Raw genomic sequence first — 27595 nt, 5'->3', positions numbered from 1 at the left:
CTATTCATTTTGGCTTACTGGGGCTCGGTACTAGTTTTCGGTCGCACTAGGGGTGAACAATCGGGCCTAACACATGCACGGCGTTCTCGGACGGTAACGGAACAGTAATTCGATAAATACTTGTTAGCTTGCATTGATATTCAGCAAAGGAGGAAACATAAGAATATCATAATCACAAACCACTTGTTACAATGTATTGTATCAAGTTCTACTCGCTGTCTATTAACAGTATTAAGGAACAATGCACAATGTTTACATCAAATGGGTTTTGACCATACAGAAATTCCACTGTACAATAAAAATGACAGGCCACAGTGCTGCACACAAAAGATTCTAGGGGGGGCCTTCTCGAGTCTTTTACCGGAAAGTGATGTCATTTTTTGTAAACTCGATGTTTCATTTATGCAATTGCAATAACTAAACCTGCTTCAGAGAGTTTGTTAGCTTTTAAACAAGTTTTTAAAGCCTAAAATAATCCAAAAAATTTTTTTTTTCATGCAGACGTTCAAACTTTACCGCATCAATCGCAACTGTCAAATTGAACGGCATGGTCCAACCCTGCCAGCTACACATTCACCGCTCCGGAGAGCTGTCATGGCGGCTTCACGCACACCACCGCATCCACAGCTGTCGTTCTCGAGCTGCAAAACGGACTGGGCTGCAACGCTTTTCGATTTGGCTCTCTCTCTCATTGACACAAAACACAACAATCGAAGCGGATCGCTTTCGTCCCTGTTTTCGTACACCAGGGTTCATTTCTTTCCAACAGTCTTGACCACCCAACCAAACCACTCAGGTCATTTCACTCTGTACAAAGCTGTGGACCGTGCGTGTCTGTCTTCTTCAAGTGTCGTTTACCGTGTCCCTGTGGTGCGTGTGTTCGTTTTCCCAGCTTTTCCCCAGTGTGTGTTTTTCTCCACGCTCAGCTGCTAACTCTTGCTATCGAAAGCGAATAGATCTGTCGAGGGTGGTTCGCAGCAGTGTTAAATCTTGCTATGAAAGGTGCTAACGTGTCAACAACGGCAAACCTACCAGCAACACCCCGCAGCAACATGTTTCCTTTCTCGTGAATGAATTCTCGATCCATCCGCCCAATCAGCATCCATTTTCCCAAGCCAGTTTTCCCTCGCTGAAAGTGCGTGCGCTTTTCTTCTTCACGAACCGTGGTCGTCGTCGTCGGGTGCTGGGCCGGAAAGCAGAAAGAAACATATTTCATGCTTCGGAGGTTTGTGTGCGCCAGTGCGGCCAAGTGTTGTTGACTTACGGCGCTGCTGTGTTTACCACCACCGTCGTTCAGTGTGGTGAGGTGCAAAGCAAAAGAAGGAAAGAAAAAAAAGTTAAAGGTGAATTGAAGCAATCACACAACAAAAGCGTGTGCTACTGCGATCGTAAGTTGCTGGTACGCGAAGAAAACCGGTTCTGAGCGGGCGGAAGTGGTGTTGAGCTAAATAGAATCATTCCTTCGCTTCTCGCCGGAAGCGAAAGTGTGTCCACGTTTGCATGTGTTGAAGTGTCTGTGTTGTGTGTGTGTGTTTGTGATAAAAGTGCGGAAGTGAGGAAAATTGGTCCCGGAATTGGAAAATTGGAGTAAAGCTCCAAACACGGTCCTAGCACATTCCCTAGTTCTAGAAGAGAAAAACGAACCGAGCGGATTATCTTCGAAAAGCATGGTGCAAAAGTATGAATCTCCCGTCAGGATCTACAAATATCCTTTCGAGCTGGTTGTGGCGGTAAGTAACCATTAGACAACAAAAAAACCCTTTGGTATGTCCCCATCAGTCGGAGCAATCGAACATGGTCCCGTCCGGCTGCTAAAACCAGCATTGCAGCACGAACGAATCGAATCGGTGACGGCGGTTGGTGATAATTATAACGGCAAATTGACCGTCACAACAGTCCGGGCGGGCACATGTGCGATTTGCTGAAGGCCGTTTCACAGCGGTTCGCAAAGGTGGTTGGCGCATTCCCGACGGTGGCTACTGAAGCTTCTATTTTCGATCAGTTCTTCTAGCACGGGTTTCCTTCGATGGGAAAAAAAACAATGTCGTATTATTTTACTGCCGTAACGTTCGATTCGAAAGTAAAAGCTTGTGAGGTGCTGAGCTTGCCCCATTGTCGCCACGGTTATGGCGCCTCATGTTGTTCACTGCTCCTGTAGCTTCTAGCTATATTAAATTCTTAATCATTTAGAATTAAAACAGTTTGCAGTACTAAAGTAGGCGTAGATCGAAGATGAATAAAGCCAAGCAAATTCAGCTCAGTAAACTGGCTCGCAGTAAACCACCACCATGCAAAAGAGAGAAAAACATTTAAACCTCACAGTTTTTCCCCACTCAAGATGCTGCTAGCTCAAACAATAAGCCCCGTTTGTTGTTTACCTTCTTGCAATTGTGCGGTTGTTGTTGTTCGGTTCGGGGAGAAGGATTAGTCGGAATGTTCGCAATGACCTTCATCATAGCGTTGCTATGGACCGAGTAACCATGATGGCAGGTCTACCTCAAAGGTTGCGCTCAATTTCTGGGGAAACCGTTGCTACGACTGTTCCACATTGGTAAAGTTTTAATGCATTCTAAAAATGCCACAGACACCGTGGCCTACTTATCGAGCAAAGCTATCTCATTGGATAGCATTAAAGTGACTGCAGAGCTAAGGCTTGATAAATTAGATAAGATAATTAACTAAATTTGACTATATTTGCATCGAGGTTTGAAAATCTGGAAAGGAGATATAAGATGTTTGCGCAAACCTATAATCTTTTCAAAATAATCTGAGATGATTCGTACCAGTCTTCACACGACAGGACCAGACATCGAATCTCGTCCGTATCGTCTTCACTCTCTCTCTCTCTCTTCTTTCATCAAAACTGTACCCTTTGTCTGCTCACATTTTGAATTTTTAGTTACTTTGAATTTTAACAACATCACACAGTATGAAATCAGTCTCCATCGATCATGATGTAGACTCTCCAACTATCAGCACAAAAAAAAGCATTATTGAAGGCCGCTGCATATAGTCGATCCGGTAGCTGATCAAACATAAGAATACCCCTCGGTCCTTTCAATCGAGCCTTGTAAGACCGTAAAACACTTAAGATTGTTGTACTAAAGCCCCACACGGAGCCCTAATTCGATTCCCTACTAACATTCCTAAATAAGGGATGATTGTTCAGAATGTATCGCTAGGAAGGAGAGGCCTTTTTTTTTGGTTAAACTTGTTTTGGTAGCTATTATTTTCATCTTAAAATGACTCTATCTTAAATGAGTCTTAATCTTATTTTATTTAAGTGAGTATTTAGTATAGAACAGTACACGAATCGAAAACGCTTGCGAGTGAATGCTAAACAGAACGAGCAGCAAGAAGATGAATCATTTTTCGACAAAGGGCCACCTTAACATTGACAAAGGGCCACAATTTGCCGACCGCTGTGCATCCCGCATTTTGTTTAGTGTATTTATATTCATTCAAATGAGAACAAATCAAATAAGACTTTGAAGTCGATTGTCAATTGCCTGTATGTTTTAAATACTTGCCTAATGACTGCACATTAGAAAGAATCGCTCAGATTAGAGGAAGATGTTCAGCAGGATTTTTGGCCTCGTATGTTTGGAAGGACAATGGAGGAGCCGCTCTACGAGCTGTACGATGATCTCACCGTCGTGCAGCGAATTAGACTCGCCCGGCTCCGGTGGGCTGGTCACGTCATGAGAATGACACCGGACGACTCAGCCCGTAAAGTCCTTTTAGGCCGTCCACACGGACAGAGGAGGCGTGGTAGGCCCAAATTGAGAAAGAGGGATGGCGTTGATGCGTCCGCCAGAACGGCCAGGATAACGGATTGGTAGAAGACGGCGCTAAACCGTGAGCGGTATCGAGAATTGTTGCAGCAGGCCAATATATGTGATATGTAAGTAAGTGACTGCACATAAAAATACTTGAAACAAGTTCTATTGCTTTAGTAATGATTAGTAATTCAATAGTAAATAGAATTTTTTGGACGGCCCGGTAGTAGATGCAACAGCGGCGCCGGTCCTCACACGGCAAGTCCGGAGTTCAAGTCCCATCTGGGCCGTTCCCCCATAGTGTGAGGACCTTATGAAGTCGTTATGTCCAGAAAGAAGAAGAAGTGGTTTTAGCTTAAAAGATCTAGTACAATTTTTTTCTGCTCAAAATGATTTTTATCAATAGACCGTCCTCTATGAATAAACAAAAAAAAGGTTCATTTATGAACATTTAAAATATTTTTTTCTTTCATATCCATTCTTCAATCTGTAAAAACATACTCACTTTTTATCACCCATTCGTTCCAGCTATTAGCGAACAGAACGAACAATCAAAGCCATTGACAGTGAACGAAGCTAACGAAGTCAGATAAATTCCAACTGTAGCACTAAACTGCCACCGTTTGACGTAAGCGGATCGGTTATTTTTTACGAGAGCAAAAAACAATAAATGTTACCGAAATCAGCGAGGCGCCATTAGGTATTGATTAAAACTGTTTCCACGCCACGTTCACTTTGTAGAGTCTCGAAGTAACGTGACGTTTTTTTCTATTGTTTTTGGTAAGGCGTTGAAGCAAATTCTCAAGGCTCTCAAGGTTACAATGGATAAGAAATTAGAACCTCGAGAAAATGTGTTCCGATAGACAATTATGGAAAATGGAATGAAATTCAAAGCTAATATAACAGGTAAAGCACTTACTTTCGTTAAGAAAACAAAGGATGAATGGATGCCGCAGCTTAGTTCCACATAAATTGAGCTAAATTATTTACCATTCTCCCCTAAACTAAATCTTACAATCAGCTGTGTCGACCTCCTCCAAAGCACTCTCGGTCACACCGAGTCACTGAGCAGCGGCGAGATGAAGAGTAATGTCGCCCGCTTTCCATTGCCCATTGCACCGGAGAATGACACTTTAGTGGTCTCGGGCGTGTACTTTATCAATTTGATGCTTAACTAGAATTCCAAACTCCAAATGTGGTCGCCCGGTTCGAGTCGGTTATCCAGCTGCTGGGGTACCCCAATGGTAGCGAAAGTTTCGCCTCACCAAATCTCCCCCACTAGCTTGATCTCCTTCGCGTTTTGATGCAATTTACGTGACAAATGTTTTATGCCAATCGCTCCAGAGATCTTGCCAGGCCGCGAAAGGTCGAGTAAGTTCTTTAATGTAGATGTATAAAGTTGGGCGCAAAAAAAGACATCCACTTTCTGTGTCCTTCACCAAGTCGGGGATTCTGATGGAGTGTCCCGTACTGTGTTGAAGCATTGAAAAAGTTGCTCAGTAATCACCGCTGGATTAAGGAATTAATGTGCTACGGTCTTGCTAACGAAGAACGGCGAAATTGATTTTAAATTAAAATTATCCGCACATTTTCCTCAATCGCATGGATCGTTCGTTGGATGTAAAACATACAATGAAAAACCCCAATCTTCCCATCATACAGCTCGCGCCCTCTCTTTTCAATTAAATTTGACACCGTCCGTTCTTTAGAAAACTATTTTAAGCCCTGTTACTTAATATGGAGCAGATTATGGCCCTCCGCTCTTGCGGCTTTTGCCACCGGGAGTGTAACTCCGTGAAGGGTTTTTTTTCCCAGATTGAATTTTTCCTTCATTTTCAGCTCCATTTTTTTGCTCGGATATTAAAGTGAAAATGCATCACCCGGGGCGGGTCGGGGTCGAGTTTGGAGCTACATTCGTAACTTTTCAAGGTTGTAGCAGTGCCGCTCGCAACGTGGACACACACGGACTGCAGAATCGCCAGAAACGGTTGCACCAACAACACACCAACCGATGACGAGGGCCGAATTCACGGTTAGACGGCACGGCACGGCCTGCGAGCGAACGCGTGTGCGCGCGCGCACACCAAAACACACACCTTGTGCACATTTTCCCAACATCGCCAATGGTTTTGCTCGCCTCCTTCGTGAGATCGACAGTAAACCAGGAGAAGGCGAATGGGGGGGCCGACTCAAAAATGTCGAACACTGTTTCATGGAATGTTTGCTGCACGCGAGTTCTTCACCGTATGGTGGCGGCGGCGCTTCTCCATGCCACAGGCACCAGGGAGGGAAAGTTTAGCAAAAGTAATAAATTTTAAATCACATCACTTCGCTAACTTGCCTCGCCTCGTGGTAGGTCCGCAGAAACTTCGCTTATGCGTTTGCGGTGTGGCTGGTGCCACTGTGCCAGCATGGTTTTAGCGCCACGACGGTCACGTTGGTTGATGCACGGTTGGACGTTGCAGTGTTGCGTCCACCATCATCAGGTCAGCTGTTTTATATCCCCACTCTTAACGATGAGATGATGACGCGACTGCTGCCACTACCGAGTGGTAATGAAAATGTAAAGGTCGACAAACGGCGCGGTACCGAAATTTTGCCGCAATGTGGTGGTCGCCTGCTTCGATGTAACTCCACCTGGCCACTTGCCAGACCGCCCCGGGGGCCCCTGGTGTTGTGGTGGCTGGCAAGCGATCTGAGATTATTTCCCCCTCAAACGACTCTAAATTGTAAAGCGTCTAGTGTTTTTCTTCCCGTAGGTCGTCAATTCGTTCACTCGTTGTGTGGAGAGTGTTTTGCCGTTTAGTTTGTAGTGCCCACTCCAGGATTAATTGGAAAAGGTAAACATTTACTCTGATGTGTTGTAACGTGCTGGAGAGCTTTAGCTTGTGATGTAGCACTCCACCCCGTCTTCTGCTTTATTGCTGTGGCCTTCTTCAGATCTTTTTAAACCGGCGCTTAATTGTCCTCCTACTCGCGTGCCTTTGTGCGAGTCGGCCAGCCAAGATTGCCGGCTGTCGGCGAACGAGCAAACGGTTCAAACGAATGCTTTCGTGGTGTGTTTGAGCAGAAAAAAAACCTCCATCATAAAGAAGCTGAGATTGCGGCCTGTCTGCCCCGTACAGGCCACACGTGCAGCCAGCTGTGTGTTGTATGGCAACATTGGCCGCGCCAACTCACGGGAAAACCAAAACAAAGAAACAACTCACCTGGAAAAGCGAGAGCATTGATTCAGCGACATTAATGGTCTTTATATGGTGGTACCGGTTGCTTTTGCACAACCGCTCGAGATCGTTAGGGCATCTTGCCGCCGTTGCTGGTGCGGGTCCTGGCCCGGAGACGGTAGCCAGTATTTGTGTGTGTGTGGGTGGGTGGGCAGTAAGAAGGATAGCGAAATTTTATTTGCTTCGCAATCTTTACGTTTTATGGTATGGATTGATTGAGCCAATTTCTGGGAAAGTGTGGAACAGCTTGAAGGGCTTTCCATTTCACTGTTTATTTGCGCGCGATTGTGTTTGGATTGATTTTTCCCCCCCGATATTTTCGTTTTTCTTTTGCATAAATTGATACAAAAGCCGAATAATTGCTTGTGGCTTTTTTAAAGTACAAAAATGATCTTTAAGGACCAAGCCAAGCTCCTTGCGCATTCATTCGTTGATTGTTTCTCTTATGTGTTTGGTGTGTGTTTCTAATGGTGTATGATGTTTCACTCGAAATACCCACCATTAGCATTGATCACAGCTTCGATTCTACTTCCGAAAGTCGAACAAGCTAATGCTACAGTCCTTTCCCAGTTTTTTGGGAAGGGTTTCAAAACTGTTTTATCTGAATTTTATCCATTGTCTAGGTTTTTGCGTATCCGGACCGGTGTCCTTTTCAACTCCGCAGCATACAATATACTTTAACGGGGTTGGGAAGTTGAAAGGCAAACCATTTAGACTGTTCGAATGAAGTGAAGTCATAGAAATGTTCCAGACAACCATTTTTGACTTATCGCAAAGAGGTTAGCAACACTAGTCATCCTGAGGTCCAGTTTTTAAAATGGGTTTGAGGAAGTTTTGTCTGCACTACACAAGGAATTTTATACCAAACTTCTAATTCATGCCTGATTGTATTAACTGCATTCTGAGAGTAATCATGGAACCACAATTCAGATTTGTTCCGGTCATCCATTCTTTCTGACATATGTAACATTAATAAAATAGTACTTATAAAATATAAAACAATAGCATCGTTCTCATATACCATATACAAGAAGGGAGATAGGCTAGAGTGCAGCAACTACAGGGGTATTACGGTGTTGAATACCGCCTACAAGATTTTCTCCCTTATCTTACAAGATCGACTTGTCCCATTCGTTGAAGAGATAGTCGGAAACTATCAGAGAGGATTCCGAAACGGAAAATCAACCACTGACCAGATCTTCACGATGCGGCAAATCTTGGAGAAGATGGCGGAGCAACAGCTCCACTCCTACCATCTCTTCATTGATTTCAAAGCCGCCTATGACAGCATAGCCAGGGTAAAACTGTACGACGCAATGAGCTCTTTTGGAATCCCGGCCAAGCTTACCAGGCTTGTACGAATGACAATGGCCAACATCTCATGCCAGGTGAAGGTGGATGGAAAACTCTCAGGGCCCTTTGCTACCACCAAGGGCCTGCGCCAGGGAGATGGGCTCGCCTGTCTCCTCTTCAATCTGGCGCTAGAGAGAGCCATCCGTGACTCAGAGGTGGAAACTTCGGGGACCATCTTCTATAAGTCAATCCAGATCCTGGCATACGCTGATGACATAGACATCATTGGTTTGAGGCTCTCCTATGTAGCAGAAGCTTATCAAAGGATCGAGCGTGCGGCACAGAACCTCGGGTTGGAGATTAACGAGGCGAAAACCAAAATGATGGTGGCACCACCAGCGGCCCTGCTAACAAACACTGATTTACGCAGGGGTGATGTACAGATAGGTGACCGCACCTTCGAAGTCGTCCAAAACTTCACCTATCTAGGGTCAAAAGTCAGCACCGACAACAACATTGATTTGAGCTACGCGCACGGGTGCTGGCTGCCAACCGGTCATACTACAGCCTGAGGAAACTTCTCCACTCTAAATATCTGTCGCGACGGACGAAGCCGGGACTGTACAGAACATTTATAGTCCCAGTACTCACATACGCCACTGAGACATGGACTCTGTCCAAAACTGACGAAGCCCTCTTAGCCGCATTAGATAAGATGAAGCTCAAAGGGATTTTTGGCCCCGTATGTGTGGAAGGACAATGGAGGAGCCGCTACAATGACGAGCTCTACGAGCTGTACGATGATCGCACCATCGTGTAGCGAATTGGACTCGCCCGGCTCCGGTGGGCTGGTCACTTCATGAGAATGACACCGGACGACCCAGCCTGTATAGTCCTTTTAGGCCGTCCACAAGGACAGAGGAGGCGTGGTAGGCCCAAATTGAGATGGAGTGATGACGTTGATGCGTCCGCCAGAACGGCCGGGATAACGGATTGGCAGACGACGGCGCTAAACCGTGAGCGGTATCGAGGATTGTTGCAGCAGGTCAAGACCGCAAAGCGGTTGTAGCGCCTGATAAGTAAGTAAGTAAGCATCGTTCTCGTTTGCCAATCCGTTATCCCTGCCTTTGTGGTGGAACTTTACGAGTTGGGTCGTACGGTGCCACTCTCATGGCGTGGCTAACCCAGTGAAGCTTGACGTGTCTAATTCGATTGATGTCATTGAATCATTGAGTCAAAGAACTAAAGTCATTGTTGACAGTCAGACAGATCAAGCCCCTTGGAGTATCCCATCTTCGAGGCATATTGGAGTCAAGAATGAGTTTCCCGCTTCCCACAGAATATGGACTTTATTTGGTACTAATTCTGCCTCTGACGTCACTCGCTTCACTTGATCGCTCTCTTTATTTAATATTTGATATTTATTTACAGGGATTTTCAGTTGATAAGGCAATTGCATCCATTTTTATGGCAGGCTTCTTAGATGAAATGGCAAACAAAGCTAGGCCTTTTAGAAACAAATACCTTTTATTGTGATGTCCTCAGATTATATTGTCACAGTTGCTATTGATATTGTACACGACCTCCCAGCATACGTGCAAGTACGTACAATATCAACGGCTACTATGACAATATCATCTGAGGACATCACAATAAAAGGTATTTGATTTCCCTGTCACCTGAAGTCGTTTCCATATCAACTAGCTTTGTTTGCCATTTCATCTAAGAAGCCTGCCATAAAAATGGATGCTATTGCCTTATCTACTGAAAACCCCTGTATTAAAATTCGATGCGCCTTATCTGGCCTATTTGAAGCGTGGTTAAGGCTTTATGTTAAGCGCCATCTCGTTCCTCAACATCTATATTGTTATCGGTATTCACTTTTGACCCAAGATATTCTAAATCTTGCAAAGTTCAAGTGTGCATCCAGCGCATAAGCCGTCATTATATTTTCATAGAATGTCATTATACTGGTAATTAATCTTCGGTATGCAAATTTCATAGGTAACAGTCGCTCTAATTCAAACGTTACAACTGCGGCTACCAGCGACCTAACACGTAATGCGTAGAGCCTGTTCCAGCCATTACGAAATAATTAACAAGAAACTGACTTGACGTAACATAACCAGTCTTCCATGCCTTCGGACAGTCCCCTGCAGGAAGGTGCTGGGCAGGTTTGTTTTGCCTGCTTGCCTATGCCAACAAGCACATGCAACAAATTGCTTTAATCGGTAGCATATGCTAGCTGGCTTGCTTGCGACGCAGCGTAATTGAACGTAAACAAAATGTCCGGTGGGCCCGGTGCTATAGATAGATTTGCTGCGGCAGGTGCATCGCCCTTTCTTTGTACGGTTTCCCGGCTTTGCCGCCAAAAATCGATGTCATGCAGAATAATGTATTAATATCATTTCGAGAGTGTTGGTTTTTTTTTGGGGTCCGAGTGTGTGTTGATACACACGATCATGAAAATCGGAACACGTTGCAAATCGAATGCAACCGAAGCGTCGGTGCGTCAGTGGGTTCGGAAACGATTCAAAATATCCGTTACGGTGCAAGTGTTTCAAGGTTCTTATAGCACAGCAAAGCTACGAAAAACTCAACCCATATAAGCAGTAGAAATGGCCCATAAATGCCATTGTTGTTTGACCATAATTCCGGCCGGCAACATCACGAACGACGCGCAGTTTGCTTAGGAAAACTTTTCCGCACAAAAACGGTTGCCAAATGGTTGATCCCCACGCCTTCACGAGACATGCTCACAATTCGCAAACGGCCAAGAAGTTGGATGTGTGGAGGGAAAATCGCCGCCATAGCAGCGCTCTGTTTGCTGCCGGCAGCAGGATAATTTGGGGTGTCCCCATGGGATGATGGTCCAAACATATGGAAATTGTAGTACTGCTCAGCGCAACGCGCCGTCCCTCCGTGAGCTCGATCTTGACAAATAATGATAGATAATTCTGAATATTTGCACAACACACACACACACTCGGACACACCGAATGAATGAAGGGACTGGTCGTTGGGCTAAGGTCAGATTGGCGAACCAGCCAATGCGATGTCGTTCGAGAAGGGAAGGAACGGATTGACGACGTCATTCGGCTTAATCTATTCGTCCTTGTAATAAGCTCCGACACCACACACACACACACAAGCTGACCTAGCTCTGGGCCTGTTCTGGTGGGCCTGTTTATTAACGAAGTACTTTGAATAATACAAGAATTGAAGCACACCCGGAGAACTGGGGCAGATGGTTAATTGTATGGAACAGTGTGTAGTGACCGTTTCATTAATTTTTACTTTCCACATTTTACATTCACCGCTCAAGTGTGATAGTTTGGCGCAAGTAAAACAGGCTTGCGGTTTACAACAGGTGCTTCGTTTCTTCCTCGCATCCATTGAATGATTTATGCGCTTTGCGGGGTTGGGTGATTCCGGGGGATGAGTGAAGGAAATCGATGCCTTTAACGTCGGCTGTCCCGATGTGCGGTTAACGGGGCGTTATGGGGCTTCCGTTCGATTCAATTTCAAACGCACAGCAGCAGCACCGCTCCGAGGTACCGATCGATACCCGAGCTTCCTGGTGGTGAAGGGGTGGGAGACTCAAAGTCCACAATCCATTAGTGGACTCCGTTCGAGTGTCCTGCGCTGGAAAAAAAAACATTAGACACATTTCGAAGGAGTGATGCCAGCCGGTAGTCTACCTTGTGGTGCCTAGATCTATACAGTAGCGCAAGTCCACCAGGACGAAAGACCCGGCTAGAAGTGGAAGAGGCGTCTCGGTCAATTCTGCTGATTGGATAATCAACGTTCAAAGCCGATGATTAGTGGTGGAACTAGTATCGATTGTGCAGGTATGGTGCACAGGCTACCTGCCAGGAAACAGGATGTGCCTCGGTGCCGTACTCAATTAATGCATCGGAACGACCGAAGCCATGGGGCGCTGTTTGTTTGCATCTTTTTTGCTGCAGCACGCAACAACCGTTCCCCTTTTCTGCTGCTGCGACAACATTTCTCCGGCCTGTCGATGGGTGACCCCCGCTGCCAATAAATGTAAACGATTTACTCCGAAGACTTCGTCCCTTTTGGGAACCTTTCGCCGTTCCAAAGGACTCTTAGTGGCGGTGTAGTTCCTTGGCTTGCATGTCGGCATTTCGGGTACTGCATTCTTTCCCCTCGATCGATTTTCTTTCCACAATGTTGGTACACAACAACAACAACAGCAACAGTAACACCCCTCGTGGTCGAGAGCGAGTCTTTGATACGTGCATCACGCACCTGCCAATCTTGAAAATGGAAAGGAAAAGTCAAAGTTCAGTGTGTCGTCACTACTCGCGGGTACTAGCTCCCTAGCTTCCACCTGCACGTTCGAATCTTCTGAAGGTTTAAGGTTGGTTCGCTCAGTCAATGACTTGCGGTGCCTGTGCTGAGAAGATTTAATCCAATGACACCTGCACCGTGAGATCGGCAACGCTCGAGCACTCAACTACTGCAGCACCGTTTCGGACCGTGTGGAGCTATGATTATGTGTTGGGAAAATTACACACCGTACCGTACATGGTCATGGAAAGTATTTAAATGATAGATTTGTTGACACGATAGATTCTGCTTGGCATGATTTGAGGCTGAGAGTGGCAGGGAGTGTTGCATTGTTTAAAGGTGTGTTGATGTGGATTTGGAATGTAATTGGCTTAGTGCACAGCTTGCGTATGATGTAACTTTGTCTTATCTTAAGCACAATGGGGAATATATGAATGTTAAGCTATGCCACAAAAATGCTGTTGATGCTATGTATTTGTCCTATATATCTTTCGTTTCTTTAATGGCGTCTTTAACCTAGGCTTAGTCTACGGCGTGAAAATTCCTCAGTGAACAAAATTAATTAAATTCCTAAATCATCTAGATTTAAAAGCCAGGCATATTTGTACGATTTTACGTTTGTACGATGTACGAGGTTTTATGTTAGACTTTCTTGCTATATTAGTTATGATATTTGATTTTTATATTATGCTCATCTTCTTCGATAGAATCTTAAGTGAATACTAATCGATTACTGAATTCTATATATTTTTTTTTTATTCATAAAGAACGGCCAGGCCGTATTGCTGAATTCTATATTCCGCACTCATTAATCTACGTCTGGAAGTTATCCACCGTTAGAATAGGTTTGTGTGGATATGGTTTATCCTCATCAATTTTAAAGTTATTTAATGTTTGAGCTATATACAGTATCCGAGATAAACTAGTAATGTTCCAGGCATTTCACTAAATTAATGATGGTGACGACTAATGGAGACGGGGTGGTCCGTTGAGCGAGGCGATAACGGCGTCGGTCTTCACACGGTCGGACCTGGGTTCAAATCCCATCCAGACCGCCTCTCGTAGGGCTGACTACTTTACTACGGGTAATATTAAGTCACAGAAAGCCAGAAATAACAGGCCGAGACCTCTCGAGGTTGTAGTACCAAAGAAGAAGAAGACGATCCACTGGTACAATTTACAAGTAGAAGTGGACAATGTTTGAGTTTAATTTTAATTTCAGCTATGGTATGGTTGGCATGGTTATGACCAGGTTTATCTGAAGAATATACAGTTCGTCTCGAGAGGTGTCGAACATATGCGATAAAGTCAAAGTTTATCCATATTAGTTCACATCATATTAATCTCTGATAGTAGTAGTTAATCTCGGAACCCCTGAAAGCCCTTAAGCTTCTCTTACACTGATGCGTCTACAGTATGCTGACTATTTAAAATATATTGGGTTAATGATTTATTCATTGCCGATTCGACAAGCTGCGTTCAGTAATCATACAGCAAATCCTTGTAGAATTTGTAATCGACTTCCATCAAGAGAGCTTGTAGTCGGTCTTGGTCTCCTGCAGAAGTACTCGGATGCACCAACGCTATCGCTTCATCACAGCTAGGTCCTACCTACATCTTTCCTGTCCAAGTGGACACCCTTGAAGCGACTTCATGTGCTGGGTCGTTCGGTGTCATTCTCATGGCATGCCCAGCTCTCATCTGACCTTCTTCTTCTCCTCTTCTTCTTTGGCCTAACGACCTCTTAGGGCTCTGGCTAACTAGACTTTAATGATACCACATAGTTGGACAGTCAGTCAATCCTCACTGCGGGGAAACGGTCTGGATGGGATTTGAATCGCGATCCTGCCGTATATGACCGGCGCCGTTGTCACCTTTACCTCCGGGTCGCCCTTGAGCTCACCTGACCTTGTGAGTCTAATTCGCAACATCATGGTGAGATCACCGTACAGCTCGTAGAACACGCATTGTAGAGTGGCTACTCCATTATCCTTCCACTCTTACAGGCTCTCTTTTGAACATAGTCTATGCCTGAGGGGCGTTTTTGAGTACTGGGACTGTAAATTTGCTATACACCCCCAACATCATCCGACGATATTTGTACGTGACAGAATAGTTTAAAAACCTACGAAAGGACAAACTCTGGTCCAGCCGAGATTTAGTTCCAGGCCTAAGGCGTTGTTAAGTCTTCATTAAGCGATTTTACTATGTGACCAGTCCAAAGAACAAGCAATGATATCAAGGCCAACTGTATGACTGAGCCTTAATCATCAGCCCAACTAAAAAATATATTTTTAAATGCGCTTCATTTATTCTTAATAATTTATTAGGTTGCTCTTAAAATTATGCCTATTTCATACGAATCTTCTAGTGATTAGCTGTAATGCTTAGCAATAGTTCAAATTGTGTTTTCCATGCAAACTTACAAATCTTCTCTAACTTTATATCTTTCGTAACTATTGGCCAACTATTGGCTCTCCAAGTAAACCTGTTAAAATGTGCCTTGGCTTAACAATTTTTTCGTCAATTCGCGAATCATATTTATCTAACTTAATCATTCCGTGTAAACAACTCAGCCCGACCGTACATTGCATGATTTACGGGCCCGGCGACGGACGATTGCTACCGGCCGTTGGCTCACTCAACAAGTGTACGAAGTGTCCAATTTAACAAACCCAAAAATGGCACCACCCCTTATTTCGCTTGCCGGCTCGTTGCACTACACGGCTACGCTCCATTCAATCCGGCTAATGCAACATATTGATCAAACCAACCACCGGCTAAAAAGGGGCGGCAAAAGTTTGCTAAAAAAAAGGTTCACGGAACGGTCACACGAACGCGAACAAACGCCCCAACCGATCGTGAAAGGCAGCGCACGTGGTTATATGAATGTGTGGAGGGATCTCTGTGTGTGTGTGTCTGATTGCACTCAAGACCCACCATGAAAGACCCATTTATCAGCGACACCACGGTTTAATGTGGCGTTCGGCGAGCATCGTTCGGAAGATAATGTGTGTTTGTGGCCTGTATGGCGCATGATTCCACCACGTGCCTAACGTGCCCGTCTGCGACCCACCCCCGTCGGGGGGTTGTCAGTGACAGTGAAAAGTATCATTTTTCCACACCTACGCCCATCACGATCCTCCAACCGGTGGGAGGGGTAAAGGATGGCACTGAATCTTCCCGGAACAGAAACTGATTCCGTGCCGGTTGGGCTGGGTGTGCATGGTTTCATGCCACATTTTCATCCACTTGCCGATAAACCGATGCTTTCTGCCCTTTCCTCGGCTGGAGTGCGATGGAGAAAACGAACGATTTATTTATAAATTGATGAACGATGTGTGGGGCGGACATGGACCTTGACATGGAGGAAATGAGGTACACGGCACAGATGACTTGACTTCATTCTTCTCCCTTTTTCGCAGATAGGATAAAAGCTTAGTACCTACACCTCAACGAGGTTTACGACCTAAAGCTGCACCAATTTGTCCAATTTATCGCATCGAAATACTTTTACCCATTAATTGTAGCTTAATTGATTGGTCATTTAACGCGCCGGGTGCCAACGATCGGAACACAACCGGGAAAATGGTGTTTTTCCAGCGAAAAGGTCATTTGTTCAGTGCTGTAATCGACTTCCTTTTTCCCCGTGTGAGTACGCGCCTGTGTGTGTGTGTGCGTTTTTCCTCTTATCATCATATACATCCCTAGGTGAAGGTCACCACGAGAGTTCTCCGAACCTCCTTCGCAATGCCAATTGAGTCTGATTGTAGCACAGCAACTCGTTCAGCCGTCTGTTGCATGATAATCCCCTCGAGTGCCCTCGAGGTGGAATGTTGGAATCCTGGGACGATTCGCCTTCCCTCCCTGGGGGGACCACGTTCAAACCAGTTTTGATTGACATAGTCCGACAATGACGACGGTTATTGACAAAACTTTTATCACACAACTCCCTGGCGCTCGCTGCCACTGGCAGGGAGCATGGACGGTTTGCATCGTGGTGCCTAGTAAGTAATGACGAAGGTTAAGGCTGCTGGAAGGTACGAAACAATGGAACCCATCATCCCGTACTTCAGCATTTCGTCAGTGGAGGTAGGTCCTTTCGAGGCAAAAAGGCCTCCTCTCCCCCATTCCAGCGGTCCTTGTCCGGTTGAATTATGTCAACTGTCATCAGCGTGGGATGGGACGAAGTTGGTGAAGAATTTTCCTGATCATACGCCATTCGGTCTCTCGAACGAGCATCCGTACGTAGGTGTACTGTGCGCTTCGGCGAGCACTTTATGCACTAACGAGTTGTGTTTGGTTTAACTTTTCCATTGTCATTCACAAACATACCATTTTATCCGATGTGTTGCTGGCTGTATGATCCCCCTGTATGAGGAGTGGCCTGCGTTCTATAGCAAATTTATCGCATTTATTTTTAATTGGGCTATATTGTCCTCCCCCAGCGGTTGGATACGCGAGTACACCATTACCAAACGAACCTGGACAGCGGACGATGTCACCGACTGGACTGGCATTGGCATGGTTTAAAAATATCCTTTTATTGGATAAGAGCGCTCGCTAACAAATTCAACAACGTGTTTATCGATCGTTATCCATCACCCGAGCAGCTTTGTCGAGTGTGATGATAAAATCACACCTCAGCTCGGAAGAGATAACGGAGTTGTTAGTTCACGTGCCCACGAAGCGTCAGCTCAGTTACTGGAGCATTATTTATACCACGTTACGGGGGTGCAAGTTGCAACTAAATAAACATCCTTGATAACGAGCATTTCCCCTGTTTCCCTGTCGAAGTTATAAAACGTATCATATTTTCTGCTAATCTACCTTACTACTTGTATCCTCCGCAGGCGTACGAACGCCGGTTCCCCACCTGCCCGCAGATGCCGATCGTGCTGGACTGCGAGATAATCGAGGACACGCTGTACGATAATGGCGCGCGCCGCGACACGAAACGGCGTTGCAAGATCGCGGTCGAGGCGCCCTACCTCATCAAGAAGATCATCGGCGTCGATGTGGTGTTCTTCATCCAGAAAAACTTCCTGGACATGAAGACGCGCACGCTCAGCATCGAGGCGACGAACGAATCGTTCGCGACGCGCGTGGAAATCTTCGAAAAGTGTCGCTACTACGCGCATCCGGAAAATCCCGACTGGACGTGCTTCGATCAAACGGCGACGCTGGACATTAAGAACTTTTTCGGCATCGAACATTCGATGGAGAAGATGGGCATGAAGCAGTACACGCAGACGACGCTCAAGGGCAAAGAAATCATCGAGTACTTTGTGAACGAACTCAAGCAGGAAGGCATCACGCATGTGGACAGGTAAGTGCGGTGGTAATGTGTGTGTGAGAGTTCTCGAAACTTAATGTCTCCCTTTCTTGAAACGAAATCACAGATGGCCAGCTGAGCAGACGGTAAACTCCACGACGGCAACCCAGGCCAACACTGCCCTGCCCGAGAAGCCACCCCTATGCCGCGACAATTCCATCCTGGACGCTGACTACATCGCCAAATATCTTGGCCAGCTAACGCCGCTGCAGGAATCGAAGCTGGTGCAGCTGCGCAAACGGTTCGAGCACGGGACGTCCGAACACCCGGAACCGGACTATCAGACGCTGTTGCGATTTTTGCGTGCGCGCGATTTTAGCATCGATAAGGCGACGGGCATGCTGCAGGAATCGCTCCAATGGCGCAAGGAGCACCGCATCGACGACATTCTCAGCGAGTACAAAACGCCGGCCGTGGTGGAAAAGTACTTCCCGGGCGGCTGGCACCACCACGATAAGGATGGCCGACCTTTGTACATCCTCCGGCTCGGCACGATGGACGTCAAAGGATTGCTCAAGTCGGTCGGGGAAGACGAGCTGCTCAAATTGGTACGTTCTGTGCGGGGGCAATGACATTGTTTGCTGGTGCGCGAACTTCACGCGTCGCATTGCGTTATCGGTAAGACCTTTCCAGCTGGGAGTAGCGCGGACGGTCGAACAGTTTGGTGAAAGTGCGCCAGTACTAGGGGGGGGGGGACCTCATTGACCTCCGAGACGAGAGTGGTGGCGCTTATCGTACGGTTTTGCGTGCAGCGCGTGAGGCCCTTGAATCCGGTTGTTATCAGCTGAATTTGCCACTTGCCAAGAGGTAAATAATGTGTTCTGTTTTGTCTTCTTTTTTTTTTCTTCCTTTCCATCCACCGAAGACGCTGCACATTTGCGAGGAAGGCTTGAAGCTGATGAAGGAAGCGACCAAGCTGTTTGGCAAACCGATCTGGAACTGGTGCCTGCTGGTGGATCTGGACGGGCTGTCGATGCGCCACCTATGGCGTCCGGGTGTGAAGGCGTTGCTGCGCATCATCGAAACGGTCGAGAAAAACTATCCGGAAACGATGGGCCGCGTGCTGATCGTGCGGGCACCACGTGTTTTTCCCGTCCTGTGGACCATCGTCAGTACATTCATCGGTGAGTAGTAGCAGCAGATTTCAAAGGAGGCAAGAGCCATGCTAAAACACCCCTTCTGCGTCTCTTTCAGATGAAAACACCCGGTCAAAGTTTCTGTTCTTCGGCGGTCCCGATTGCATGCACGCAGAGGATGGCATTGAGCAGTACATCGATACGGACAAGATTCCCAGCTTTTTAGGTGGTTCGTGCAGTGTAAGTTTCGTGCTTTTGGATGGTGGAGGAAATCTCTCCGCTTTTATGAGCCTAGCGTCTCCATGGCTCTGTAATCCTTTCCCACAAGCCAATTGTTCCATTCCCGATCGTCCTCCCTCCCAATGTCCCAAAGCGGCAATAGAAAAGCAGCGCAAATGTACAAAGTTTTTTCACTAACCGTAACCATATACCGTCGTTTGGCATATTCTGTGCAGCCCAGCATACTGACGGTGGTGGAATCGATACCGGCTAAGCTATACACCCGCTGCTTTCTGAGCGCGTGTCATTGTGTAAGATACTGTGTGCAACACCCATTTCCCCCTTTTCAATAACTTTCTCTCACACACACACGCGCGCAAATCCACTGCTAGCATTGTCCGGAAATTAGCATCATCGTCCAGTTCAACTTTCTCACCGTGGCCGAGCATTTTCACTTGTGCGTGTATGTGTTTGTGTGTAGTCTCATACTCTTCATAATCGTCATGTGTGTGGTACGGCGTGTGACCAAGGTCCTCTGTGTTGCATTTCCAAACGTAAATTGTCCCTTTTTTGGTTAAGTCTCACCGTGCTTTTATGGCTCTCATGCAAACACGATTTGGATTCATCATCATGGCTAATACGGAAAAAATACATTCATGTGTCGCGCCTTTGGATGCGAAAAAAAGCCAGGAAGTATCATATTGCTAGCTTTAGGTCCTCTTTACCTCATGCCTCTATTGGGTAAGCTTGCATAGCATCAAAAATAAGAAATGCATTCCACCATTCGGTTGTTTTCGCTTCGCGTGCTCGATTGCCCATTACTTTGGATCGTTTCCGTGCCTCTTCATTGCTCATGTTTGGTGCTCATTGCTCATGGTTGAAAATGTGTCCGTTGTCTCATTGTATCGTTTCCGCCCTTCTTTGCCTGCATACAGACCTTAATCCACGAAGGTGGTTTGGTGCCGAAACATCTGTACAAATCGGAATCGATCGAGGAAAGCAACGGTGCGATCCATGCGCACGATCACCATGGGCTGTACAAGGCGGTCGATCTGAAGCCGGGCCAACTGTTCGAGCTGCTGATACGCAACACGGACCCGAAGAGTGTGCTGACGTGGGACTTTGAGGTGCTGAAAAATGATACCCTGTTTGCCGTTTACCACACCGAGAAGGAGCTGGAGCCGAGCGGGAATGGTACGTATGGTGGCCGCTCTGAGAATCTTGTCTTTGAACAGAGAAAAAACAAACTGTCTTTTGCAGATGACTTTTCCTCCGTGTTTGATGCGCCCGACTTCAAAGAAGGCTCCAACTATAAGAAAATCGAGCAAAGTGTCAAGTGTCGGCCAAAGGAAGGAGTGCAGGTAATGCTTGGGGAACGAATACAAAGGTTTTTTTAACGGCGCTAATGCTCCTTCTCCACCATCTTCAGGGATCACACGAAATGGCATCCACCGGCACGTACGTCCTGCAGTGGATGTGTCCACCGTCCTGCGACGGGCCTGCGCAATTGATGTATTTCCACGAAATCCTCAGCTCGGCCAACTACAAAGGCTCGATGACTAGTCTACAGTCGGGATTCTCCTCCAACAGCTTACAATCTCGATGATGAACGTATGAGACTGACCGGGGGGGAGATCTGTCCTCGGCGAACGCTGCCACAGTTGCTGCCCAATCAACCGTGGGAGAATGTTCCCACAGTGCGTCGTCGACAGTGCCGCACCGATCGGCTACCGATGCAGCATCGTCGACAATCTCAGCAACCCAATCATATGCAACGTGAATCTCTTACATCTACCCGGTAACGGCTACGTTATCCCTGTTCTCCCTTTCAAAAAGGCAACAAGCAATCACTCACACACACACACACACACACACACATTTAGTTCCACAACTAATGTTCGAAGGTTGTAATACACATCGTAAAACGGAAAGCAACTATCGCTGAACGTACGAAACGACACAGAATCACCAAAAAAAGCAACCCGGCTTTTATCGCAGCACCACTGCAACAATTTCAATGCAAGACAAGAGTGAAGCATAATCAATTAATAGGATAATAGAGGGATTCATTGGGATCTCTCTCGAGCAAGGAGCGCGCGTGTTTGTGTTTGTGTGTAAAGATATTAGGCAAATGTCAAACAGACTTAACTATACCCACACAACACACACTATACATAGAAATGAATCTTAAATATGCTACTTCCCTGCCGTCCTTTCTCAGTTGAGGTTGACCGTGCTGTGTGTGTCCCCATGTGAAGCGGACAATAAATAGGAGGAATGTTACTGGATCGCCAAGGGGAAGTGTGAGCGTGAAAGTGTCACACGATGTTTCATGGCGAACGAGGACGAAACATCAAACCGGAAAGCAGTAACGAAGTAACGAAACACACCATTTACGCGCAGGTAGGATGAGATTGTGAGCTAATTTTTAAACCAACCAATTGCACCAGATAGTAAGATATTGTTGGTACTGTATTGCGTACGATGCGTAAGCTTAAGCTGCAGTTTTCGATGTTTACCCTTACTGGACAAAGGCTTTCATATGTACAGAGGACGCACGCATACACACAGCACAAATCCCCCATCAGCTGCTCACACAGTACGGTGTGCAGTACAGTAGTGATGGGCTCCGACTTCATCCCGGAGTCGGCTCCGCTCCAACAGCTCCGGAGTCGGCTCCGCTCCAACTGCAATGACTGCGAACCTAAGTCTTTAGAAACGGTTACGAACACATTTTTTCCGGTGCTTTTTACTCTATAAAAACTCAGCTGCTTTTGGAAGTTGGTATGGAGAGCAGGCGGCATTTCAGAAGCAAGCACGAGTCCCATGATGACCCTAAGCCAGTGTGTTATGTATGAGACCTCCTGATCGTACGTTGTTATCCGACCAGGGCAACGAAAGGAGACAGCTTTTTCTTTTTTACCCGTGGTCATAAGTGGCTCCAGAGGCGTTAGTGCGGTGGCGGCTCCGGAACCATCGGTCGAAGTGGAGCCAGCTCTCCGGAGCCGTCGGAACAGAGTCGACTCCCGAGAGTCGACTGGAGCCGGTAGTCAAAGCTAATATTCCCATCACTACAGTACAGCCATTGCTATCGATGTGCTTTTTTTCTATTGGTTCATCGTAATTAAGATGAGTGAGAGAGAGAGGTGAGAGAACAACCATCACCGTTTCCAATTTTTAAAATGCAAAAACAAGGCATCCAACATTCGCATCATTGCTGGTAAATGACGTAGAGTGTGGCGTAGAGACGATAAGCAAAAGGTGATATATCTAAGAGCCGCTACACAGATCCAAACACACACACACACACACGCTGCTGTGTATTTCGCGCCAATAGTTTCAAGATTGTTTAGTGAATCCGTTTCTTTTTTGCGTTTAAGGTTGAATCATTTTAAAAGTGTAAAGATCTGTACTTGTGTAAATTATGCGTTAGTTAAGTAGCGTTTGACTAGTTTAATCGGTGTGCGAAAGCAGTTTCATCAATACGTACGTAGAGTGGCGCGTAACCATTATTGCATTGCTTTTTGAGGTGTTTGAGGTGAATTGAGAGTTATAGAAAGTAATTATACACACACACACACAGGCGCGTTATTTGATAATTATAATGATTCGATTGCCGATAGGTTTATCTGTACAACACGATATAGCAATCCATGTATGCCTATATGCAGATGCAGTTTTAACACCGATTAGAAGGAGCTGTTATTAGAGAGAGAGAGAGGGTGAGAGAGAGGGAGACCGCGAAAATTTGAGAGAGACCCCCAGGTTCACGATAGTTTGTTAACAAGTAGAGTGAGTGTGCGTGACGCGGGGGCCTGACTTACCAACTACCAAACATACGACACTGCAAGCGTGTGACCTGATGTGCGATAAACCAATTTAGAGAAAGCTTTTTACCACCACACGCGTGTACGTGTTTGTTAGAGATTTGCAGCCCAATCATCTCTCTTTTTTCTTAATCCACTTTTTCGCAAACGGTAAAACCAAGTGATAGCAAATTGTCATCCAGAAGCAGAAGCAGCAGTAGTAGTGAATGGCGTAACGTAAACGATGGTACACAAATCATACATATTGGCCGGTTGGCAGATACATACATTGATAGCTCAGTGCAAAGAACTAGCGGCTAGTGGTGGAAAGGTGTTGTATGGCGTGTGTGTTTGTTTGTGTGGTTTATGTGTAGGATGCAAGACGGCACACAACACAATGTATGGAAGTATTGTATTGTCGACACACTCTTAGCATATTACGGCCGTAAATAAAGGTACTTGATTTAAATGCAATGATGTACTTCTTCATAGGGTGTACAGCTTTACCTCTCCGTCCCACAACGATTACATAGTTGCCAGCTGATCAGATCGGTACGGGAGTACGGCTTAGCTCCTACGGGTTGGATCAGTGGCGGATGAACCTAGGAGCGTAAGGAGCGTCCGCTCGGGGCCTCGTCCGTGAGGGAAATCCTGTAAGTCTTACTCATAAACCAGTCACAAATATAGGGGCCGCAACTGCCATTCCGCTCGGGGTCTCCAAAGACCTTGATCAGCCACTGGCACTGGGTCAATATTGACCATATCAATCGGTTATAGACGAATTGCGCCAGATTTTTCTTTAACAAGTTCCCCGGTAAACCCTTGCCCATCCTGTCTGATCATAAGTCTAGTTGGTAGTTGTGACCCTACTGCTCGATTCCTGAACCGTTTCCTGGCCCTTAGTTTGATATCTGAAATAAGATAAATGTATTTTGAAGTAGAAAATGTTTTACTTACTTCCTTCCTTATCAGGCGCGGCGGGTCTTGGCTTGCTACAACAATCTATGAAGCCACTCACAGTATACCGCCCTTGTCTGTCAATCCAATATCTCGGCAGTACTGGCGGGCGAATCAAAGTCATCATTACTCCATCTCAGTTTGAAGCTTCTGTGCTCTCTTGGCCGACCCCTAAAAGGTCTTTACGGGTTGGATCGTCCGGTACCATTATCATGACGTGAGCCTGGCAAGTCTAATTCGCTACACCATGGTGAGATCACCATAAAGGCTCGTAGAGCTCGGCATTGTCCTCCTTAATTGGGGCCAAAAATCCATCTGAGCAGCAAGCATCTGCTACGTAGGAGATGCCTTAAACCAATAATGTCTAAACCATCGGCGTATGACAGGATCGGAATTTACTTACAGAAGAAAGTCCCCGATGTTCCTACCTTCGGGTCACGGATGGCTCTCTCTATTGTCAGATTGAAGAGAAGACTGGAAAACCCATCTCACTGTCGCAGATCCATTGGTGGTAGCAAAGGGCCCTTAGAGTTTTTCATCCATCCATCACCGGACAAGTGATGTTGGTCATAATTATTCTTTCAAACCCTGGTAAGCTTAGCCGAGATTCTGAAAGAGCTCATTGCGTTTTATAATTTATGTCCTGGCTTTAAAATCAACAAAGAGCAGTAGGAGTGTAGTTGTTGCTCCGCTATCTTTCTCAGTATGGTGAAAATCTGGTCACTGTTTTATTTAATTCAATTTTTGGTATTTGGACTTAGCAAAGTTTTAGTTGGTGCATCGCGGATTGTTTTGTAGCTTTCGAAGATCGCGTGCATGAAGCGTTTTGTTGCAAAAAGCTTCTTCATGTCTCAATCACAACATGGAATCGATTCACCAAAGCATTTTACCCTTCTTTCGGCACTGTAATTAGCTGTAAATTAAATTTTTCAATGATTTCACTACCGCCAGCTTCTCGATGGCATCAGCTTTCTCCAGAGTAATCCCGACGCAGTGCGTTATGGTTAAATCCTGCAAAACAAAATGGGGAAAGGCATCCGTTGGGAGTTTGTTGGAAGTTGGGTCCAATCTCTGATGAGAAATACATACCACAAGATAAAAACAGTTGGCCACGATCGCATCCAAGGAAACGTTCGTGAGCGCACGCAGGTTCACCAGCACCAGCCTCCTGAGATGGGTCAGCTTGCGTGTTGTCAGCTTCAGCGCATCATCATCCAGTCCTCGCTTGTTCGATTCGAGATGCAACCGTTCGATCAGTGGACAGTTGCTCACGAGAAAGGATATTCCCTTGATCGACACGTTCGGGCAGTGCGTTAGATACAGCTCACGCAGATACGGTAGGTTCATAGTAAGCAGCGACGCATCCGACATGTCACGGCAGCTGTACTTCAAACATTCCAAGTTGTCCATCTCTTCGAACCGCAACACACCGTCGTTCAGGATTTCGCGTTCCTTGAACACAAAGTTTTCCAAATCTAGCACACGGACGCCACGCATCGACTCCATCAGCGTACGCACGACAACGATGTCCCGCATCAGCGTATCATCGTCCACATCCTCCAGATACAATCGGTGCAGATTGGGAAAGGAGCAAAAGATGGCCGGAGAAATGAGTGGGAATGTCACCGCCAACGAGAGCTCCGTCACACCGTCTATCTGCACCGTCTCATCCCAGGCACGGACATCGTACAGACACATGGTAAGTCGTCGCAGGTGTCGCAACTCGCTGAGCGCTTTACAGTTGTTAATGCTTTCCGCAATGATTTCCAGCTCCTGCAGATGGTGCAGCTTCTTCGGCAGTGCATCCACAGCTCGCAGCGATAATTCTGACCCGATCGTCAGTGACCGTAGCTGGGGTTGACGGTCGTACAGCTGTATCAACCCGTCGGAAAAATCATCCTCGTTGCCGGCGCTTTTCAGATTAAGCCGATACAGCTTCAGTTCTTCGTAGGAGTTCAACAGCGCCAGAAGAGGCTTCATCTCCTCCACCCGTACGGTCAACTCGCGTAACGTTCGATGGTGGTCGTTGAGCAGCGGTTTCAGGTGATGCAGCTCCATCTCGAACCGTTCCAGCGACAAAGACACGAGCCTTGCCCCGCTCAGGAACGCAACACTTCGCAGGATGGTGTACGAGGGAAGATGCAGCTTGAGGTGCTTGAGAGCTTTCAGTGAGGTAAGTGCCATTTCGACGTTCGCAGGAGCCGACCCGTACAGCGATTCCGACTCGCTAACGATGCAAAGACTTTCGAGGTTGTACAGTGTACGGAACACCTCCAGGATGTCCGCAGTTAGTTGGATGCATTGCAGACTGAGACTCTTCAGGGCGTGACCTTGGTGCTGGAAGAACTGCACAAACTCGGAACGGGACGGAAGCTCCTCATTCGGTATGGTTATTTTCACGTTCGTCCAGGGATAAGGTTTAGCCGATTGCTCCTTCAGCACCGTCTCCATGGCAATCAGCTGATGGGTAACGGGATGAACAGGTCGGACGTGTAGCATGGCATGCTTCGGTAGGATGAAGGTGCGGATTACATCACACCAGCTGCTGCAAACGAGCGATACCGTCACGAGCTCATCCACCGGAAGAAAGGCGAGGATTTTCTCCAGAAGCTGTCAACATAAGCACAGCACCGAAAGCAAACTGAATTAGGTAAAACTTTTGTAGAATGGCTTTTTTCACAATACTCACCTCTTTCGGCAGGTCTGATAGCTCCATCCTGGACGGTGGCAACTTTCCGTTTCACTGCTCGATATGGTGCTCAGGATCTGGCCACTATTTGGTCGATACTTTCACGGCGGATTATAAATAACCACATCATATGACGAACAGCAGCAACAATCGTGCATCGCACCATTGGCCACCAGTGACATCTACGACGTCCTACCGTGAAGTCGGCAGGCATCGAAATGGTGGACGCTCCTTCATTCAACAGGTGAGGGTTTGCTACTGAGCATGCGCAACAAATATGAAAGAACGTTCCATAAGAAAGAGTATGGAAGGAAATATTTGGTAGAGAAACGATAATTACATTACAAACAGTGAGTTCATAAAAATGTTGATGCGATTTTAACATACGATATTGGACCGGATCGATTATCGACTGCTGCTATGTCACAAGATGATTTTAAAACAATCAACGAAGCGATCAGTGGCGATCTGTTATACGGGCCATCAAGAAAATTGAAAGAACTTTTTAACCTAAGTTGCCTAGTTAGAACTAAGTTCCACGCTCCAAATCCAAGAATAGCCGCAAAGTTCGATCTCCAATCTTACTGCGACTCCAACCGGAAACAGACGGAATTGTCTTCTCGTTCGGCTCTATCTATCTAGAATCTAGTTCCAGATTCGTCCATGGCGACAAGTGTTTTGAGGGGAGTAGTGTCCTTGGGCTTTCTTCTTCTTCTTGCTTCGCGGGCACCTTCCTGATAGGGCATGAGTCCAGCATCCTCATCGCGTGCCCTAACCAGCGTATCCTTCCGGCTTTTGTGGTTCTTTCTCCACACGCTCTGCTCGTACACTCCGCCAAAGCTAGTCCTTAGAACCCGTCGCTCGAAAATGGCGAGTGTATTGGTGTCCTCCGCCAGCAAA

The 27595-nt window shown here is 46.4% G+C and overlaps 2 protein-coding genes across 3 annotated transcripts; one reads left to right on the top strand and one right to left on the bottom strand.

Moving 5' to 3' along the window:
• The first annotated feature begins 634 nt into the window (after positions 1–634).
• Positions 635–23523, top strand: LOC118514535 (protein real-time). Of its 2 annotated transcripts, XM_036061517.1 has the most exons (9): positions 635–1730; positions 17467–17942; positions 18016–18496; positions 18814–19072; positions 19143–19264; positions 19480–19554; positions 20179–20437; positions 20504–20604; positions 20673–21318. In XM_036061517.1, exons 1-9 carry the CDS (start codon positions 1668–1670, stop codon positions 20847–20849), a joined length of 2013 nt encoding a protein of 670 aa, XP_035917410.1. In that variant the 5' UTR covers positions 635–1667; the 3' UTR covers positions 20850–21318. The 2 variants fall into 2 exon arrangements, with proteins under 2 accessions (XP_035917410.1, XP_035917411.1); XM_036061518.1 differs by lacking the exon at positions 19480–19554 and having other exon boundaries at positions 691–1730; positions 20673–23523.
• A 1158-nt stretch (positions 23524–24681) lies between these two features.
• On the bottom strand, positions 24682–26918 carry LOC118514545. Its single transcript, XM_036061537.1, has 3 exons — positions 26696–26918; positions 25096–26616; positions 24682–25017 (listed from the first exon to the last, which is right to left on the bottom strand). Exons 1-3 carry the CDS (start codon positions 26720–26722, stop codon positions 24916–24918), a joined length of 1650 nt encoding a protein of 549 aa, XP_035917430.1. The 5' UTR covers positions 26723–26918; the 3' UTR covers positions 24682–24915.
• Positions 26919–27595: the final 677 nt, after the last annotated feature.

Source organism: Anopheles stephensi, chromosome 3, assembly GCF_013141755.1.
Source record: "Anopheles stephensi strain Indian chromosome 3, UCI_ANSTEP_V1.0, whole genome shotgun sequence".
NCBI lineage: Eukaryota > Metazoa > Arthropoda > Insecta > Diptera > Culicidae > Anopheles > Anopheles stephensi.
The sequence above is the reverse complement of the archived record's forward strand: the minus strand, read 5'-3'. Positions and strand labels throughout refer to the sequence as shown.

What these genes read in the sequence shown, in the direction of transcription:
- LOC118514535 (XM_036061517.1), top strand. Translation starts at nt 1,668, where the DNA reads ATGGTGCAAAAGTATGAATCTCCCGTCAGGATCTACAAATATCCTTTC. An exon ending in AAGACGAGCTGCTCAAATTG is followed by an intron (nt 18,497 to 18,813) that starts GTACGTTCTGTG and finishes CATCCACCGAAG; the next exon opens with ACGCTGCACATTTGCGAGGA. An exon ending in GGCCAAAGGAAGGAGTGCAG is followed by an intron (nt 20,605 to 20,672) that starts GTAATGCTTGGG and finishes CACCATCTTCAG; the next exon opens with GGATCACACGAAATGGCATC.
- LOC118514545 (XM_036061537.1), bottom strand. Translation starts at nt 26,722, where the DNA reads ATGGAGCTATCAGACCTGCCGAAAGAG. An exon ending in TATCAGACCTGCCGAAAGAG is followed by an intron (nt 26,617 to 26,695) that starts GTGAGTATTGTG and finishes TTATGTTGACAG; the next exon opens with CTTCTGGAGAAAATCCTCGC. An exon ending in CCAACTGTTTTTATCTTGTG is followed by an intron (nt 25,018 to 25,095) that starts GTATGTATTTCT and finishes TTTGTTTTGCAG; the next exon opens with GATTTAACCATAACGCACTG.